The following is a 20,101-nucleotide window of genomic DNA, read 5'->3' as shown; positions in this document are numbered from 1 at the left end:
TGCAGAGGATATTCGGAGCAGCCTTGTGCCATTACTATGTTCTTTACATATTTTGTGTGCTACTTCATCATAATGTTTTAGCACATTAATGTCTCTAATATGAATGTGTCTTTCCCTAGTTTTCAGTTTCCCACACACATATGATCAAAGCCATGTAAGTTACATGGCCACTAAATCAAAAGATGTCACAAATAACGGGATCTGCTCCGTGTTACATTATCACAGAACTAGCTGTGGAAGCCAGGTAAAGCCTACTTGTAGCTATGAGTTCACTTCTGCACAGATGAAGTCAAAAGGGTCTTTGCCAATGTTTCCTTTTTGCCAATTGTGCTGCGCAATTGCTATGCATTCCAACTGGGAGATACACTGCTAAATCTATAATGGTAATGTGTGGTAGTATGGGCTATAAAAGGTTGTGAATACATATGAAGTACCTTTGTGTTTGCCTCGGAAAAACTGTAGGGGATAAAGAAGATGTTAGTGTTGTGCATGGTCTTAGAGCTGTGTGGAAAACAGAACCCATGAGATTCAGAATTCCACACTTCAGTACATTAGTTTAAAAAAATACTGTTGATCTTTGGAAAAAAATGATAGAACTTGGCATTCCAATTCCACAATTCCTGGGCATTCCTTTGAATATGTGTGAAGCTTATCACAATTGAAATGAAAATACATTCCTCCACATCATAGTTGAAATTTCTATTTATTAATAAGTGGTGCAGTTTTTAAAGACAGAACATAAAAAATCAGTTAAGAAGTAGTTTGCATAATATATTGAAATAAACATATTAAAGTTGTTCAAATATTGGACAGTGCCAGAATATAAATTACACATACAGTTTAAAAATTACAATAAATAATATTATAAAGAGCACTAAAGGCCACTTGTATAAAAGTTGTGTTCCCTTGTCAGCCAGAATCTGAAAAGCATCTTTGTAGCATGGAGAAAATTTCAGTGAGCAAGGCACAAATACTAGTAATAATAAGATGCCATAACTAGAAAACAAAATGCAGTTGGCTATGTAACCTTCAGTCTCAGCGTATCCTTGAGGATGGAAATAGGATCCCACTTTCAGTATTTTGCTTCACTTAACTTCAGAGGGAAGCTACTAAGAGCTGAATTGGGAAGGATCAAATCTTACAGCCTAAATAATCAGAAGCAATAGTGATACCCAGGATCTTCATTCCCACAGTGCCCAGCTGAAAACACTTGAAAATGGCCCCTTTTCCCTCTGCACCCCTGAAAATGGTCTTCAAAAGTGAATGCCCACATTCAGCTAGGCTCATGAAAAAGCCGTATCACACCAAATTCATGAGGTGCTGTAGAAAATTCAGGCTTGCAGCTCTTAGGGACGTAAAGCTTAGTGGTGGGGGCTGTGGGGTGCAAGGAATGAAGATCCAGCTCTTTCTCACATGCTCTGCACTAAGCAGGACAAATCCAGTTCTTATATAAGCAGATGTGACACCCCTGCATCAACTGGGTTCCCAGCAGGGCTGAATTTTCTCCTAAATCTGCATTTTCTGATTGCTTTAGGTTGTGAACTTGCAAACTGATTGGACCACGGTGCTTGCCTGAAGGCCGCAAGTCAGGAGCCCCACTATGCACGGGTTCAGGTGGGAATTAGTCTGTGGCACTGCCGGGCCACAATCTGAAGAATAAAAATTTAAAATTATTTCCACTCTGAACCGTAACAATGCAGCAAAGTTACAGATAAAAACAGAGCAAACGTAGCCAAAGTTAGTTTAGGGATTTTTCAATCAATCTCTACAGGTGCTAAATTTTATTTCCATAGGAGCCAGATGGATTAATTCAGTGCAGAGAAAAGCCAAGGAAAGGACAACTGCCATTACCTGACCAGATTTTTTTTTGAAAGGATCAACTCCTTAAATGGAGCATAAACCACATTTTCTAGACCTGCATATATTAACTAAACATTTACATCTGCCTTAATGAAATATTCTCAGTTTGAATCTAAAAATGAAATATTCTCAGTTTGAATCTAAAAAATGAAATATTCTCAGTTTGAATCTAAAGTGAGGAAGCTGGATTGATAATAACGCTGCAGAGAGGCATACAATGTACACACAGATTTACCTTTTCAAAACCTTCCAGATGTGTGTCATCCATCAGGGACTGAAAAGTCCACATAAAAACGTAGCTAAGAAAAACATCAATGCTGTCTTTCACAAGGGGATTCATAAATAAAGGCAGATTAGGACCCAGTCCTGCTCCCAGTGTGTCAGCTTGAGAATGTTTCTTACTGACTTCAAGGAGAGCAGAGGAAAGCCCCGCATGTTCTGATCATGAAAAACATCTCAAGGCCTAAAACAAATCCTTGGTCCTTGCAGGAGTTAAGAGTCAGCGAAGAGTCCATTCCAGTGGTTAATTGTCTTTAACATTAATCATATGTAAACGAAGTGTCAGTGTCAGTCTAGACCCTAGGAAGATTGGACCCAAACAAAATTTATAGCTGTTAAACTTAGATGTCACACAGAAATAGAAGAAGGGATAAATCAAATCCACTCCTAGTATGAGGAGTACCAGTATCACAGATGCCTCTCTCAAATGAAATTGTGAATAATGATTCCTTGTATGTGGTGAACCTATTCTGCAAAACAGGTCCTGACCTTTTAAATGTTGCCAGGGCCTATAATCACAGAGACTTTATTTTGTTTTGTCCAGCATCTGTGGCAGGCACATAAACTGCAGTTCCAAGGTTGATGCACTCCCTGGACTGCACCTGAAATGGAGTGTGATGAAATTTGTGTGCACATCCCAGATCAGGAATGGTCTCCAGATCTCACCTGGCTGGTGACATATTGACATGTATCTGTTGTCAGCACACACAGCAGAAGAGATGCACACTCTGTTTTTAATCCAGATGATGTAGGAGGCAGAGGGCTGCGAAGCACATCACCCTTCTAAATGAAGCAGTGATTGGTCTCAATGCAAAGAAGTGTGTTTGAAAAAATAAACTTTAAAATAAGCTAATCAGACCTTCCTTGACCCTCTTCTTGGGTCTCTTCCAGAGGAGCCAGAGATGTCCACTGCAGAGGGTCTTGCTGAGCTTACTACCAATGCCTTTTAAGAAGAGGCAGACCCTATCTGGCCAGTTAGCACATCATTAAATATTTCAGGATTTGGCTACAAATACCAGACATAGTGTTTTCAAGCTGCATATAGTTCATTGGTGCTTAGAGACCACAGAAAATGCTAATTTGAAGGCAGTTCAGCTGCTAAGTGTACACAGTGCAGAGCAGCCCAAATCCCACTTTCTCTGGGGCTGCACTCTGTGTGCAGGTGAAGGCTCATTCAAGTCTCTGCCCTTGCTTGGATTTTCTCTTGGAATGAACATACCTTTATAATGAGGTAATTTATTGATTTTCAGCCAGGTTTGATACTGAGAAAAGATTCCCTTTATATGACCTGGCATGGGAGAGATTAGAAACATGAAGTGAAAAATATGAGTGGGAACTGGGCAGGGAACTGTGTGGCATAGCCACCGTCAAAGAGATTCACAAACAAATTTTTCAGATTGCACTTGGGTTTTGGTTGCCTTGATTTTGGTTGCTCAGATCTAGAAAACATTTTAGGAAGGGGCAAACTTGAATGAAATCAGTAGGGATGCCAGGCACTTGACATATCAGAAAAGTGAAGCAGGTTTGTCTAGTATATACTTACAACAATTTCAGAAGTCGTCTAGCAATGTTAAAAGCAGTTTTCATTCTTCTTCATTCTGTTGCCATGTGAGGGTTAAATCTTACAAGTTGCCACAGACATGTATTACTATATTAGAAAGCCTGCAGCAGGTACTGGTATTTCCAAGAATCACTGATGGCCAAAGAATTCTTCTCAGTGTGCCAGATTATAATGAATTACACTTTCATCAGCTGGTTTTATTCTTTTCAGGTCTACCCATGAAACAAAACAGAGATTATCTTTCAGGTCAATGGCCATTTTGTCAATTAAGTAATTACCAAAATTATGCTTCATGCCATCATAGTTAATGGCCTCAGAACAGCCCCATGGACTCAGCCCACTCTTCAAAGGCTGTAACTGGTCTGCATCATTTACTCATGTAACCACAGCAATCTATTCTCCCTGAAGATCTGTCCCAGAAGGATGTACCATGATTTAGCTGAAGAAGCAGACAAAGCAAGAAGATCCTAATCCTTCAGATGTCTCTTTAAATAGACAATAAACAGTGAAGATGAAAGCCTACATCTGGAAGAGAATAGAAGCTCCCTGGATGGAATGACTGTTACAAGATGTCCGCGATACTGAGGAACCAAACTTGAAATTTACTACGCTGGGCAAAACCCAACAAGGTATCTTCCACTAAAGCACACTCTGTCCAGGACTATGCAATGCCCAATAAATACTGGGAAGCCCAGTAAAGCGTATGTCTTTCTTGTGCTCTGATTGGATGTGCCAAGGATGCTCAGTTGTGCAGCTGCAGTATAATACAAGCAGTCACCATAGAACGCCCACTTTCTAACATCTTACATGGGCCAGATCCTTGTGTCTTTGTTGGTCAGTGCTGTAGCCATGGTGGTAAAGCCATTGTGTGGAGTGACAGGGGTCAGTCTCAACAGGAGGTGCACATGAGCCACAGCAGACAGGCTGTACCTTGGATCAGTGGGGTAAGGTGAGAGCCTTCCCACTCACTGTGGGTGTTTCTGATCATCTGGCATCTAAGCAAGTCACCCTCTGCTCCCCTGGAAGTTGGCAGAAATTTTTCATTGTAGGTAATTGAGTTAAAGATGAGATGAATCTCATCAGCTTTATGATGTGTGCCTTGGTTCTTGTACCCTGTGCTCACTGACAATACTGAATAGTTTTCTGCCAGTTGTAAAGAGTGCATAGCCATCGAACTTGACATCAAATGGATGCTATTTCATGGACATCTGGACTGACACCAGCTGAATCCTGCATAGGATATCTGGACAGGCTAGTTTCATCAGCTGTATAAATACTACATTCCCACTGTAGTGGAGAGATCTTTGATTCATTTCTGCCCTGTTCCCAGTGGGCTGGATTGTTTTTCTGGTCTCCCTCAACACAATTTCCAGTTCCTATGAAAAAATATTTGGCTGAGGCCTGGGGAGCATACTTATCTCTCTGTTGCTCAGGGACAGGTGAAAAAAATGGTATTTATTTATTCATACATTGATCCTAAATATGGCACACATTCATGGATTTGGAGCAGTCCATTTCCAAGAGGAACAGTAAACAGAGAGAAACAGAACCTGGCAGCATCCCACATTGTGGAACTCCCAGGGAACAGGATAGCAATACTCGGCACATCTGAGGACCTCAAAGCGCTTGGCAAATACTAGTGAATTGAGCCTTACAACCTGTGTATATGTATGGAAGTATAACTCCCAATTAACAGATTGGGAAACTGAGGCACAGTTACATTATGCAGCTTACTTAATCAATAGAAATAGAGTATATAAACCTGGAGTTTCCTCCAGCGAACAAACTTAGTTTTGGAACAGAAAAAAAAATTTGGCCCCAGAAGTAGCAAATGGGTTTAGCAAAAGGCTTTCTACAAAATAGCATTGTAGTCATGCTTTGAGCAATTTAATAAACACTAGTGAAGATTTTCAAAGTAGTTTGAGGGATTTATATTTACACTTTACGATAAATAAATAAATAACATGACCAGGAGGTGGCTTAGATTTTAAGTACTACCCTTAATTTCATTTCGACATTGTATTTCACAGGTAGTTGTACAAGAGATCACATGAGAAACATTTAGCTCAAAAAAACGTTTCAGTAAGGTCATTTACTTTGACTCAGCTTTTTCCCTGCTTTGAATGTTAGATGTTCTTGGCTAGGTCAGTTAGAGATTGATTTACTTATATTGGAAAATTGATTCAGACATTGTTTCCACAAAGGGATATTGCTCCTGAGAATATTTTTACTTTGCTGCTCTGTTTACAAAATGGAGCAAGGACCACCATATCTTGCCTGTTATAAGTTCACCATTGTTGTATTGAAGAGTATCAGATAGATATGTATCATAGAAGAAATCAGCTGTACCATTTATATAGGGCAAAGTCATGCAAACCATGCTCAAAACTAAGCTCCTTAGTTTTGGTAGCATGAAAAAAACTGCATTAGTAAATTGTATGAAATGGTGCAGAATGACTACCACTAATATCACATGCATCTTATGCAGCCATCGGTGTTTTGAACTAGTAAGCTTTGGGTGTAGAGTAAGTGAGATATACAAAGTATGCTTACATTACATGGAGAAGTCAACCAGTGACTGCCCCCACACGCACTTTTAAACTGGCTTATTTGAAGGGGTCCATATTGAATCTGAAATCCCATCTCCTGTAGAAGACAAAGGCATGGAGCCACTTGGTGTGAAAGGGTCAGTATCTGTGTCCGTTTCCCCCTCTGCTAGGTAGCGTTTCTCTCTCATCCATGCTGATCCCCCATTGGGGCCAAAGGGGAAGTCGTCTCTGTCTTGGGAGATACTGAAGCCACTTGGGGAGCGCTCAAGTTCCTCATGGTTGACGGAGAGAAGGGACAATGGCGTATCACTGTCTCTTGTGAAGCTCCTTCTCTGCCTTGGAGACACCTTATCTGAGTAAGGGCTTTGTAGGTCTCCTTGAGAGTGGTAGCTAACCTGGGAGTCCATTAATGTAAATATAGGCAAAACTGTTGGCCTTTCTGCATGTGAAGTTGAGGAAGGTGTGGCTTGCACTTTGCCAGAGTTTTGCCCACCTATTGATAAAGGTTGTGGATGAGTCGGATGACCATGTGCTGAGAAACCATAAGGACTGACTTTGTTGACTGGAACCTGCTGGAAGTTGTAAGGAGTTTCATGAGCACACTGCTCAGTGTATTTATATATTATTGTTTTTAATTCAGAATATTTGTTTTCTTCTCTCCTCTCCTTTGCAGGAGAAGCAGTTTCTTTCAATGGACTTATCTCAGCAACTTGTATTTGCAGCTGTTCCATATGATGCATATGCATATCAACAAGAAAATCCAGTTTCTTCCCCATGTCATTAACCTGAAAAATACCAATGTTATGATATTGTCTCAAGTCAGTTTTTCAACAAAAGAGTCAATGTGTCCATACATGCACTGCCCCCAGCAATGGTGTGCTGCCATCTTTATTGGTCATGAAGGTAGTTATAGGACAATCATGACTTTCCCTTGGAAGGTGGACTGCAGTGGATGTCAGTTTATCCTTTAACTGCCTCAATTAAGAAAACCTGTCCCTGTGAAATGTGCCAAAAAAAAATCTTAGCGTTGCTAGGTATTTGGCAGTCCAGCATCCAACAGCAGTCTACAACATTATGACCAAAGTCTTGGTACCACATGGCAACCAGCTGTTACCAAAAATGCAACAGATGGAATTACCTTTGCACACAGACCTATTCTCTAACTCTTAATGGTCCCACAATGTCACAGCACTCTCCAAACTATCAAGCCGCAACAAGGTCTTTTACCACCTCATACCAGCATACTCTTCATGCCAGTCCCTCTGCTACCTTCTCCTTATCTCAACTCATCCAGGGCATGTGTTTTGTCTCTCTCGTGTCTTCCTCTCTCTCTTCTCCCTCGGCTGCTCTCCCTTCATTGCTCAACCCCTTCACTTAACCAGCCACACCTGCACCTGATCTACATCAGCCAACCCACCGCCCCTGAAGCCAACCCACAGTTGTATATTATCAATGCTAATTAGCCCACCTTCATTCCACTACGCCACAACATCAAGGTTGAATATCAGGACTAATTCCCTTTCTCTTTTGATAGTACTTTGTGCCTGAACATTTTCATTCCATGAAAGGAATCAATGTGAATCAATGTCACTTGCCTCCATCTTACTTAGCTATGTTTTTAAAAATCAGAAGGTCTTTACTTGTTAAGCAAGAGGTTAGAATGCACAAAGAGGCCCCAAAAATACCTGTGGAGGCAATCATTTTGAGTGCCAGACTCCGCAAAAGAAGGTGATGCTCACAACAAAACATCAAACCTGATGAGTATGGAGCTTAAGGGAATGAAAAGGTCCCATCTAAACACCACAGTTAGGGTCTTGCTGCCATATACAACGATATTCATTCAATAAGCTTCAAAATGCACACCTCCCAGTTAATTAAATTCTACCATGAAAATCTAACAACATAGTTTTGTGAATATTAGTACAAGATCTGAGTGAGTCTTGATCACTAATAATATAAATCTGCCTGGATCAGCCAAAGACTCATTCAGAATTTATGTCAGCTTTATCATTTCTATACAAGCACCTCAGCCTCCATCATTGTCATGAAATTACATACCTGTCGTTCAACTTTAACAAATTTGCCCATCATACTTTGGTCTTCAGTATCTGCTGTAGATGCTTTGGCTACATATGGATCATTTCTATAAAGAATTAATAACTGCATTAGTGTTCAATTTTTCTTTGCATCACACTACGTAATTCATATCAGAAAACAGGATTACCAGCTTGGTGCTATAGTCACATAGCTCCTTGGAGCCCCATTTAAGAAAAGACTGAATTTAGTTATTTAGCATACAAACAGGAGCAAAAGTCTATTCTATGTGATGCATTTTTTAAAAAATTGTATTTTGTATTTTTAATTTTAAATTATTTTGGTTCAAAATTAAGATAAAGATTAAGAAAAATCAAAAGCAAACAAAAAGGTCAAAATGAAAGCAGAATAATTTAAGGTTTGTGAAAAATGTTGAGATAGTCTAGATAGTGGTTTTATAGATGGCCATGTGTTTTAAAATCTAATTCTTTATAATTAGTGTAATTGAAGACTGAACCTGAATTTCAAGGCTGAAGTCTTTGGGGTTTTTTCTCAATTTCAGCCGAATAGTAAGTGACTGAGACTGGAAATGATGAAAAGAGATGGTCTGGCCTAGAGATTTAGAGTAGATCACAGGATAAATTTTCTTTTATGTAATCTCCTACTGCCTATGTAATTTCCCTACTGCATCAGATGGACTAACTTCTGGAGGTAAGAAGATGATCTCTGATTAACTGAAGAACTTTGACCTATAACTTCATGGGATCTCGAATGGTCATTATCAAGTTAAATCTTTATCAAGATGTTCCAAACCAACCTCAAAGGAATCTATGTCTTTCTATAACCTATGTCGAAGTCTAGAAAAACATTTTCTAAGGACTTGTTCTTTAACATGACTTAGAACAAATATACCCTAAAACTTTTGTTTTAACAGGTCCAGTTCTCTTTCTGACAAAATTCAAAATATAGCTGTGAATATATCCTACTAAAGTGAAAATTATAACTAAAACATGTCAGATTTTGCTCATTGGGTTACTGATGGTATGGGCTCATTCAAATTTTGCAATCTGCTTTGTTTCCCAAATGATCTTTGCCTCTTCCATAAATGTAGGTCTCTGTCTTCACAATTACATGTTTTTTTAGATTTTTCACTGGGTGGAATAAAGCAGATAGAGCCAAGTTAATTTATCTTCTGTAAGATTACTTTTGTTCTAAGCAACCATAACAGCTTTGGGGACAGATTGTTGATGGTCTTGTGTGGTTCTTCATGGGTATTTATTGACAGATTGATAGTTGTAAATAACAGAAGAAATGTCATTTATTATTGAATTCTTGCTACCAGGAATGCAGCAATCCAATAACATGCTGTAACTTTCACACCCAAAAACCTGGTATTGCAATTTATTTTCCGTAATTCTCACCAATCATTGGTTTAAAGGAAGCATCATTAAAACTCTGAGCTTGCCATTTGGTGGGGGCTATAACAAAACTTTTTCCTACTTCAGGAAAATAGCTGGTTTAACTTCAAATTATTGGTGATTTTTATTGATTTTTTAAAGTATGTTTACTAGTCGATTGTTATAAATGCAGCACATCAGTAATCAAATATATGTATTTCATATAAAATCAGATTTCCAAACACTGGAGAAGATGAGCTAGACAATTAAGAAGCCATTAACTTTAGATTTCCATCATACATTGTTCTTAGGGAAGCTCGTGTCTTTCTGGCTCAACATTTACACATCTAGATCTTGTAGCAACATATCCTCTCAGCATCATTACTAGAAAAGTGTACTGGCTGGATGAATGAAGGTCATGCTTATTGGTACGAATGAACATTTTATTTCTGTTTTGCTCTGTGCAAAATAGTAGGCATAAAAAATTCACCTGGGAGACTGTTGTGAAGGGTAAGAAAAAGCTCCTCCCTTTTGGGATTTCTTATGCTTGGGAGTAGATGGAGGTCCAGGTGTAAAAATCATATCTACTCTGAAAAAAAAAAAGTGCAACTGCTTAAGTCCATCTCCAAATGCTAACACATGACAGCAAATACTATGCATCTCTGCAGCAAACAGTAGCAAAGATTCAAAAAAGAAGCACATTTTGATTTGGAAATATATTGAGGGTCATGACGTGTTTGTTCTATTCTGGGTCCACAATCAATACATTGAATTGTAATTACCTGGTAATTTCATGGTAGTTAAATAATTACCTAGCACACTGTTTCCAAACTTTGACGTTTGAAACACATGACTTCATTTCTTTCAAAGGAATTAAGTAGTGTGATTGTCAAAAAAACTCCCAATAACAGCTGCTCCTAGAAATGTCAGGAGACACCCATCAGGCTTTGCACTGGATAGTGAAAATCAGAATTTGGTGAAAGGTGGCAATTCCTGATAATCTTCATAAACCAGCTACTTTCTAGCTGCTATTGTGCCTGATTACCAGTAATTATTTTTGGTCTTTACTAATTATTCTTTTGGCTTGAAAAATATAACCATAAATGAAGATTCACAAGGAATCTGGCTTGACTTTTTATTTGGAAGATAACCGAAAGGATTGTTTGGGTGGCTCCAGCACATTTAATTACTCTTTTACTCTTATCAATCTATTCTTTCATTTGGCACATCTGACTGCTCAGGTGCAAGCAAACCTCTGTTCATTCAGCACGCACAGAAAACTTACCAGGTTATCAGTCAGCACCAGCCCACAGACCAGTGACCTGTATTACCAGGTAATCCATGCAGGTACATTGCATGGCTTCATGGTGCCCCACGGAGTTTTGGAAATGAAAGTTAAAAAAAGCTCAAGGCAAACCTCACAAAGCTAGCTAGACGTTTGCTAGGCACACAAGCATTGCTGGGCTAAGTAGTCAATGTCTCCAACAGCATCTCATTATTCATAGACACAATGAGTAGGCCTCACCTCCCTGTTTTTGTCTGACTGTAGGAGGAGAGTAAGGGAGAGTCAACTGATCAAATGAAGGCATCTGGTTTAAGCAGGGATTAACTGTCCCATAAAGGCTATTAATTATGTTGACTACGTCTCTGTTAACTGTAAGAGGAATCTCATATGGCTTGCCAGGATTATGTGTTTTCTTCAAAGGCTTCTAAAAAGGTCTTTGTATATGGGCCAAATGGCTATGGGATTTTGTGGTTCTTCTGCTCCTGGTGATTCTTTATACCAGGGCATGGCATTGCTGAGCTGAACATTGCAGGGCTGAGGCTATGCTGTGATCCTTGCCCTGACTCACCTGGGATGTTTCTTCATCCTCCAAAGCTCTGCCATAACCACTGAGTGAGTGGTCTCATGATTGTCAGGCACCTTTACTGCTGCTAGGACTCAAGCAAGTATGAGAGGTGCTCTGCTGTCCAAAATCACACACCTCAGTCTAAGGTAAAGGAAGGATATCCAGTATAAGGCATGTAGACCCCACACAGACAGGTGCAGGTTTCTAACACCATGGGCCCTCCTGATCTTCCTGAGTTCAAAAAGATATTGCGGCATTAAAACTGAAACTCATGCGATGCAGAGCTCATTTTATAGAGTAACAATGGTGTTTTACGGTAAATAATTAAAGCAAGCAGCTTTTCTAGAGCACTAATACCGAGGTAGGAACCAGCCATACTACATACTTGAAAATGAGATAGCTGAGTATACGAAAAGCACTTGGAGTAAGAAATTATGGAGTTCAATGGAAGGACCAGAGCAGCCTTACAAAGCCAAGGTAAGTCTGGATAAGGTCCAAATGTGCCACAAGTGTTGCACTTGCTCAGCCCATTCTTGAGAGAAATCAAGAGTATGTCTGCGTGGCGTTTCGCTGTTCAGAGTGACTGGAGGGGCTCAGGGAACATGGGCAGTCTGTGCTGAGACTGAACTAATACAGCTACACGCGTATGCACACACAGGCACCCAAACCCAGACAAGCTTACTAGCTCAAGCTTTGACCTGTGCCTATTGCTCAGGATGCAAGCAGCACACGTTTTTGTGGACATGCCTCAAAAGCACATGGCGGTGAACCACATCTGCAAGGAAACAACTGTGGGGGCAGATTGCACCTGAACAGTCACAATGGCCTGAAATTCCACTTTCTTTTTCATATAGGTTAGTTTACACCTGAGTGAAGGGGATGTAAAACATTCTGTGCTAATGTATTTGTGCACTGGTATGAGATGTTTCATCAGGTACAGCTCAGCAGAGAATCCAGGCCAAAGAAAAGCTCATGTAGAGCAACTTTGCTTTTATATTATTGTATCGATATTATTTATCGTCTGTAAAAAGGGGAGAAGGGGAGAAACTTGACCCTAATCAAATAAGGCAACGGTCAAGAAAATTCACAGGATTTTTCACTCTGATTTCCTTGTTCCAAATAGGAGCCTGTGGTTTCCTCTGCTGCGGTTACCCCTGCTAGCTGCATGCTTGCCTTTAGTCTTTGGGGAAAAGGCTTTCTTCTCGATCAGCTATGCTATGTACAGACACAGCTTCTGGGTGGCCTTGTACACAAATAGGCCAACTATACTTTTGCCAGCACAGCTATACATTTTCCCCATTTACCAGAGGATTCTTACCTTGCCTGAAGATACTTTATTCTGGAAAGCATATCAAGATGCCCTGCTGAGTATTGCTCTATCACATCCTTCACATCATAAGGCCTCAAAGTCTCCTTGAATTTTTTTTTTATAGAGACGAAACTGTAGTATTCTGCATAATAAACAGAAAAAGTATTAACCTTTTATAAATTCCATAATGATAATTTGCAGTTTCATGGAATACTTGATAAATACTCTGGATGTTTGGAAACTGAGCATGCTATTTCAAAACAAGGCAATAAAAAGTAAGCAGAGAATCTCTATTTTCATACCACATTGGTAAATATATAATAGTTTAATTTTCATAATTAATAGGCTAAAATAAATTATATGCACAAAATATCTTTTTCAGTATTATCATCATAACTAGAAATGGTTCAAAGCTACAAAATCATATGTGGAGTTTGATTTTAAACAACACGGCTCACAGGAGATTTTGAAGCTCTGAAGCTGAAGCTGCTTTTTTTATGTTTCAGCCTATTATAAAGCTAATTTATAGTATAGATAATGCTGAATCATTTCCAGCTTGGTTTTCATTTTGCATCTGGGAAAGTTTTGGATAGGAAATGTTAATGAGGTAGAAATATGGAAGTTAAGAAGTCAGCAGCAGTTCAGGTTGTGGAGAAAAGAGAAAGTGTTAGAACTGCCTGAAGTGTCCTTGAAAAATATAGCAGCGTAACATTCTTGTTGTAATAAAACCAATAAGTAATTAATTATAGAATTCTTGTAATAAAACCAATAAGTAATTAATTATAGAATTCTTATAATAAGGATCAGTGCTGGCCAGAGCACTTGAAAACTGTTTGGCATTCTTTTTTCCATTCTTTTCAGTTTATATATTGGTTTACACTGTTATATCTTGGTAGATTAAACAAATAGACAAGAAAGATATGTGAAGAATGAAAAGCATTTTATTTCTTTAATCTCTCTTAGGTTAGGCATCTGAGGGTTTGTTTTCTCAGTCAAGTCTCCATGTTCTTATTGGTCTGAATTGGGGAACTGCTGTCATCTGTTAAGATTCTGACCTGGTTTTTGTTCAAAGTTGGTAGGTTTTTTAACCTTTTCAAAATCTGTTTGAACTTTCATTTAGCAAAGATAATTCTGTTACAACTTTTTAAGGGTTTTTGACTCTAACTCTGTTGCTTAGAAATCTTTCAAGATTTCAAAATTATATCCATGTCTATTTTAGTCTTAACTATACGTAACAGCAAAACTATACTTAAAAAAAGCAGAAATGAAAAATAGGAATCACCCTGCTAGCAATTTCAATTTAAAATCTCCTTGATCATGACCCTGAAAACCCATTAAGTGGTTTTGTCTGAATTACTTTCCATTAGCATCCAGCATCTGGGTAAACTATACAAGAAAATAAAAAAAACTTGGCTCATGATTGAGTTTAAAGGGAGATTGCATGAATCAATTAGATTTGGACACGATGTGGGAAAGGAAGTTTAGCAAAAGTAGTAATAGCATGTCTTACAAAGATGGGGCTGGAAAACAGGACAGATGCATAGTCTGTGTTTGAAAGCAAGCAGGTATCAGGGAAAGAAAGGGAAAACTATGGAGGAAGTAGGGTTGAAGAAACTTCCAGTGGGAGAGAAGCAGTCATGAATAACAGGAGCAAAGCCTGTGGGACATGGCTTTCAGCAGGCTTGAGAAAACTTGGAATTTTTAATGACTGGTTCTCCTGCACCCAATTGGAAAAGAACCAGGAAAATACATATTATAGTTATATACCTATATGTTTATACACTTATAACTGTCTTGAAGCTTTTCCAAGAAGATAACTGTGGGGCACTCCAGACTTGTAGTATGTCACTAGTGACTCCCTGGCCCAAAACATAACAACTTCTGGAATAAAAAGCAATTGCAATGAAAGCAGAGTATTTTCCTATGGGGGCATTTTTCAAGAGAAGAGAGTAAAAAGTACTGAATGGAGGAGTTACAGAACATCAGTGAATGAATTCCATGTGCTTGATGTGCTAATCACACTACCAAGCCCTACTAGGAGTTTTCTAACCCTAGGGAATATCTCTTGTGATATGAAAATAGAGGTGACACATGTCACAAGCTGAAATGGAGACCTCAGCATCTATTAAAAGTTGACAGCTAGAAAGTATATTCCACACATAGAACTGTGAATAAAGAAAAGTTGAATCATCTCAGAGTTTATTGTTAAGTGAAAATTCCAGTTTTTACATAAATACTACAGTCACTAATTTGAGCCAGATACTATATTTGTAGCATATTTTAATGAGGAATTGTATACAATATTGTTTTATAATAAATTTATTTATGGAGTATCTTGCAAAAATGGCATGGTCAGTGTTGCTGAAAATCATTTTCCTTTCTGCATATTTTCAAAGAGGACTTTAAATAGGAGTCTGTCTTGTGCTTTTCAATATATCTAGAATTATCTACTCTATTGCATTTAAAAAAAGCAGTAACATCAACAATAAAGCAACATGTAGCAACATGGTAACGTGACTTCCTGAAGCATCAGCATTCAAAGTCAAAGCCAAGCATTGAGGAGCAGCAGAGACATTTACCTGACAGCTCGGATGGCTGTCTTGAATGTGGGGATCATATCTTCCATAAGGAAGTCACTACTGTCGCCTCTCTCTTCTGCCATGGGTTCCCCTGTTCCTGCATCTGCAAAGCAGGTCAAAAAAAAAGCTGTGTGAGCATCTGACCACACAATATTTAGAGTGAGATCTGGCTGACTAAAGCACTACATAAGAGTAAGTGTAATTTAGTAAAGGAACATCTCTTGCAGGTTCCTCTTTCTCTGGTCAGCTCTTGAAAGGGATTTGATAATTCTTCTGGGACGGCTGTAAAACACATTTTTTGAGGGATGTCCTCTCAGATTCCAGGATTTCTGAAACATTGGGAACTTTTCTTCCTTTCCAATGGATTTAGAAGTTCCCACTTTTAGGAGCATTTACAATGAAAAATCTTTGTTAAAATTATTTTATGTAAGGCTAAAACAGGTGTAGAAGCTACAGGCCAAGTTCTCCTCCCACTTGCACTGCTTGGAGCTCATGTACCTTCATGGAAGAGAATAACCAAGTTCCTGGTGTGGACACCCAGACTACATCCATGGTAGTATGCCCAGCATGGGCTGATGCCAGCTGGTGCAATAAAGAGGAAACTGTTACTGAGAGACCATTTAGATGCTATAGGCAAGAAGAGGAAAATGTGTGCTCAGGGAAGCTGAGAGGAAAAATGCCCTGTGATGTTACATGGACACCCAATGGAAATCTGCCGAGGGGCAGCAGTCTTATGGGGGGTGGGAGGGAACCAGCCGTTGACTCTACAAAACAAAGTTTTAAGAGCTTGCAATAGGAGGCATATGAGATGCCTGGACACAGGCTAGTGCAGGGCTGGATGCAGTTTAGGAGGGAGCTACTTCAGCATAGCATCCCTGCTGAATAAACTGAGCCATGATGGCATATGCTTTTTGGGGGAATATGGATTCACTGCCCAGTGTGCCCTTTTTTCCAGGTCAAATAGGTTGATTCCACCACTGGCTTTATCCCATATCCATTGCTGGTTTGTTTGTTTTTTTTTTTTGGGGGGGGGGGGGGCATTGTCTTATTTCAAGCACCGTGTTGCCTGGACTCCAGCATTCATTTCCTGGGGCTTCCCCAAATGTGCCATGTAAAACCAGGGACCAGCCATACTTGGCCCAGAAAGTCACAAACCTTCAACAGAAGATGCAGAGGAACAAAGTAAAATGGAGAGAATAGAGGATGGATAAAAAGAAATCAACACAGATGGGCTACCTTCTGAGCTTTGCCAAAAAGCGTACGCTTTCATTCGGAATGCAGTGCGAAAACGCTCCTTATTATTCAAGACAACATTCTTAGGCTCTTTTGAAGGACTTTCTTCAATGGCATCTACATTCAGAGGGGTAAATAGCTTTCCTTTAGTATTGGTACCACGAACCCGATCCAAGAGACCCAGCTTTTGGCTACAAAATAAGCAAAAGTAATCATTTTCCTCCTTTGTACACTTTTAACTTGTTTTCATGACGCTTTAAGTATATAATGGGCTAAATAAATGTTTTGTACACAAGGACACTGCTGGGGCTACCATAATACATCAAAGCAACAGTTAAGCTCCCCAGATAATTAACTGCTTTTCGTAAGCATTTTTTGTATGTGTTGAAAATGTTACCAGAGGGTCTTGCTATCCTCTCCATGTAGTATATCACAGTGCTTCAGCTCCCACAGCACGTCTGAAGCATTAGATTTATTATTAAGAAGAGAAACACCACTACTTAGGCAGTTATAATGTCTAATTATAAGGAGGCTTGGCTTTCCCTGTTCAGTGCTTTCTTTAACTACTGAGTCTGTGGTAGGCTATGAAATGAATAACTCAATCATAGAACTATAGGATCATAGAATGGTTTGGGTTGGAAGGGACCTTAAAGATCACCTCGTTCCACACCCCCTGCCATGGGCAGGGACACCTTCCGCTACACCAGGTTGCTCAGAGCCCCATCCAGCCTGGCCTTGAGCACTGCCAGGGATGGGGCATCCACAGCTTCTCTGGGCAGCCTGGTCCAGTGCTTCCCCACCCTCACGGTAAAAAATTTCTTCCTTATGTCTTATCTAAATCTACCCTCTTTCAGCTTAAAGCCTTTCCCTCTTTCACCACATGCCCTTGTAAAAAGTCCTTCTCCAGCTTTCTTGTGGGCCCCTTTAGGTACTGGCAGGCTGCTCTAAGGTGTCCCCAGAGCCTTCTCTTCTCCAGGCTGAACAACCCCAACTCTTTCAGGCTGTGTTCATAGGAAAGGTGTGCATAGCCAGGAACAAAAGAAAGTCGGATGTGCTGTGAACCAAATAAATTATCAACAAAACACTGGAAAGGCATTGCCAAGCAATTACTCGGCACATGGTAGGGCAGGCTACCCAGTTGTCTCCACCGTTCACTTTCAGTCATCTCTCACTGTACTAGAAATTGAGGTGACCTATATGAATTGTAGCAAAGTGACATATTTTGTTCCTCTGATGATTCCTTGCACTGTCCTTTTAGATATTTACTGACCAGACATTTATCCTTCAGTGACAAGATAAAACTAGAATTGTATCTACCTGCCATCCTACCAGCACCAGTGACTCTCCTACAACCTGATGACTATAATGGTCTTAAAAGTATAATACCACTGAAAAGAGCAACACAAAAAGAAATTGCTAGTGAGTATATCAGCCAATATATGCTCTGAACACTTTGTAGGTGATAGATGGTATAAATATTTGATTTGCTTGTTCACTTTGTTGCTTAAGTATTTGGTAATTTCACATTTATTAAAACTTGTGGGACCAAGCCATGGGAAGAAAGCCTGCCTTTTAACCCATTTCTGGATGCTGCTCTGGGACAGCTCTGGGGAGTGGAGAATTTTGGTCAAGAGGCAGTTCTGTGGATTATTTTTTTTAATCTAGGTCAGAAATATAGGCAATATATGCAGAAATCTGAGCCATGGAACTGTACAAGGATAGTAGTGATCAAGATTTGATACCCTCCTCATCGGTCAAAACAGATCAAAACATTCCTCTGCATTCAGCACAAAAACCTTCTTATTTTGGAGTGATATTTTCCACTGCATATGTGCGCACAATCATTTGTGGATGCTGGGTTTGGAGGTTTTTTTGTGGGGTGGGGTTTGAGGTAGACATTATGAACTAAAAGCATTCAAAAATTTGCCTTCTAGGGAGTTTCTCGACTTTCCCCATTGAAAAGTGTCAGTTTAGGACCTGTTGTCCCCATACTGTTGCTTGAGCATCTTCAGTTTAGGACCTAGAACTCATCTGATCTGTCTTAAGGTGTTTAAAAAGTTAAATGCCCTGTCTAAATTTAATCTTTAGACTGCTTTCTATAATCAGTGGGAAGTTAGCAACCTACAGAGCGCAGTTCAGCTCCATTTCTCTTTGGGATGACTTTACAGCTGGGGGAACTTGTCTTATTGTAATTGACTACAGAAAGATCTAGGTAAGAAGTCATTTAAAAAGTAGGTCTCTAGTCTGACTTAAAGTTACCTGACTGAAGCCTTCCTTATTAATTGGATCCTGATGATTAACCCTTAAAGTAACATTTAGATTCATAACAGTATTTTTATGCAATAAATACAGACAATTGTGTTCATATCCAGGCAGCCAGAGCAGTAGAATCATCAGAAAATAATTCACCAGCTTTACATGAAAAAATACAACAGTATGTTGTATGCAAAAAAAACCCCGAAAACAAAACCCAAGCTTCTTTCCAGATAATGATTAGCTGTCATCAGAAAAAAAATGGACTTTATTCTCATTTCCAAGGGATGAGATCTGGGTCTGCTGGGGTTTTTGTTTTCACTGTGCTTTTTAAAAGGCTTCGGAAACATTTGTTCTCATGACACAATCTCTTTCATTAAAACAGCATGCGCATGGCTCAGTCTCAGAGTATGAAGCATGCGCAGATCACATCATCCTCCATGAGAGTGGCTAGGACAGTGGTTCCCACCCACAGGTTCATGTACTGCTGCTTGTCTTTCAGATTCCTCCTACTGATATTAGCTATTCTACCTCCACTGGGACAGTGGTCCCACTTCATTTGGCTTCCTTACATTCAGTAAAATGTGACTCCCAACATCCAGTGCAGTTCCAGAAACTGGGGGGATTCAAATGCATCCCAAACATGATGATAAAAGGCAAGGATAGTTTCTTTGACTAGCTTGGATACATTGCCATTGCTTGTCTTGCATGCTGTTGCATCCTCTCCCTTGTGGTAGAACAAAACAAAATTCCCAAAGCTTTTGTCTTTGGAGCCCCAGGATGAGAACTCTGTGGTAGATTCAGACCACCGTAAAGGGAGGGAAGCAAAAGCAGTGAGGACAGTTTGGCTTGAAACCTTCTACCTAAAAAAATTCAGATCTCAGATTCTTGCACCCCAAGAGTAGTGGGAACTATTTTGGATCATCTGAGAGATGAATTTGATGTCTGGATATATGAGATTCCTGGCTTCTGCAGCAGATGTTTTAGCCTTGCTCAGAATAAAGAGTGGGAACCACTGAACTAGAAATACTTTTCCAGAAACAATCATGCAAGGAAATAATGCAGGTACATCCCATCATGCAAGCTGGATACTCTCCTCTCTGTGCTTTGCATAGTATTGGAGTTTCATAAACAAACGGTACATGTATGAGAAGAAAAATAATGAATTAATGCTAACAGTCAATCAAAGGCAGCCCT

At 39.5% G+C, this 20,101-nt stretch overlaps 1 protein-coding gene across 1 annotated transcript in view; it reads right to left on the bottom strand.

Moving 5' to 3' along the window:
* Positions 1 to 696: 696 nt before the first annotated feature.
* The window catches only part of KCNQ3 (potassium voltage-gated channel subfamily Q member 3), a 203,528-nt gene continuing 184,123 nt past the window's right edge, over positions 697 to 20,101 (bottom strand). Inside the window, 7 exon segments of the mRNA XM_037382034.1 lie at positions 697 to 7,034; positions 8,308 to 8,392; positions 10,171 to 10,269; positions 12,849 to 12,958; positions 12,960 to 12,981; positions 15,419 to 15,521; positions 16,655 to 16,842. Of these exon segments, the coding sequence (XP_037237931.1) occupies positions 6,297 to 7,034; positions 8,308 to 8,392; positions 10,171 to 10,269; positions 12,849 to 12,958; positions 12,960 to 12,981; positions 15,419 to 15,521; positions 16,655 to 16,842 (1,345 nt within the window). The 3' untranslated portion in view covers positions 697 to 6,296.

The sequence above is a fragment of the Falco rusticolus genome, chromosome 3, assembly GCF_015220075.1.
Source record: "Falco rusticolus isolate bFalRus1 chromosome 3, bFalRus1.pri, whole genome shotgun sequence".
NCBI classification, from domain to species: domain Eukaryota; kingdom Metazoa; phylum Chordata; class Aves; order Falconiformes; family Falconidae; genus Falco; species Falco rusticolus.
This window is presented reverse-complemented; position numbering and strand designations above follow the sequence as displayed.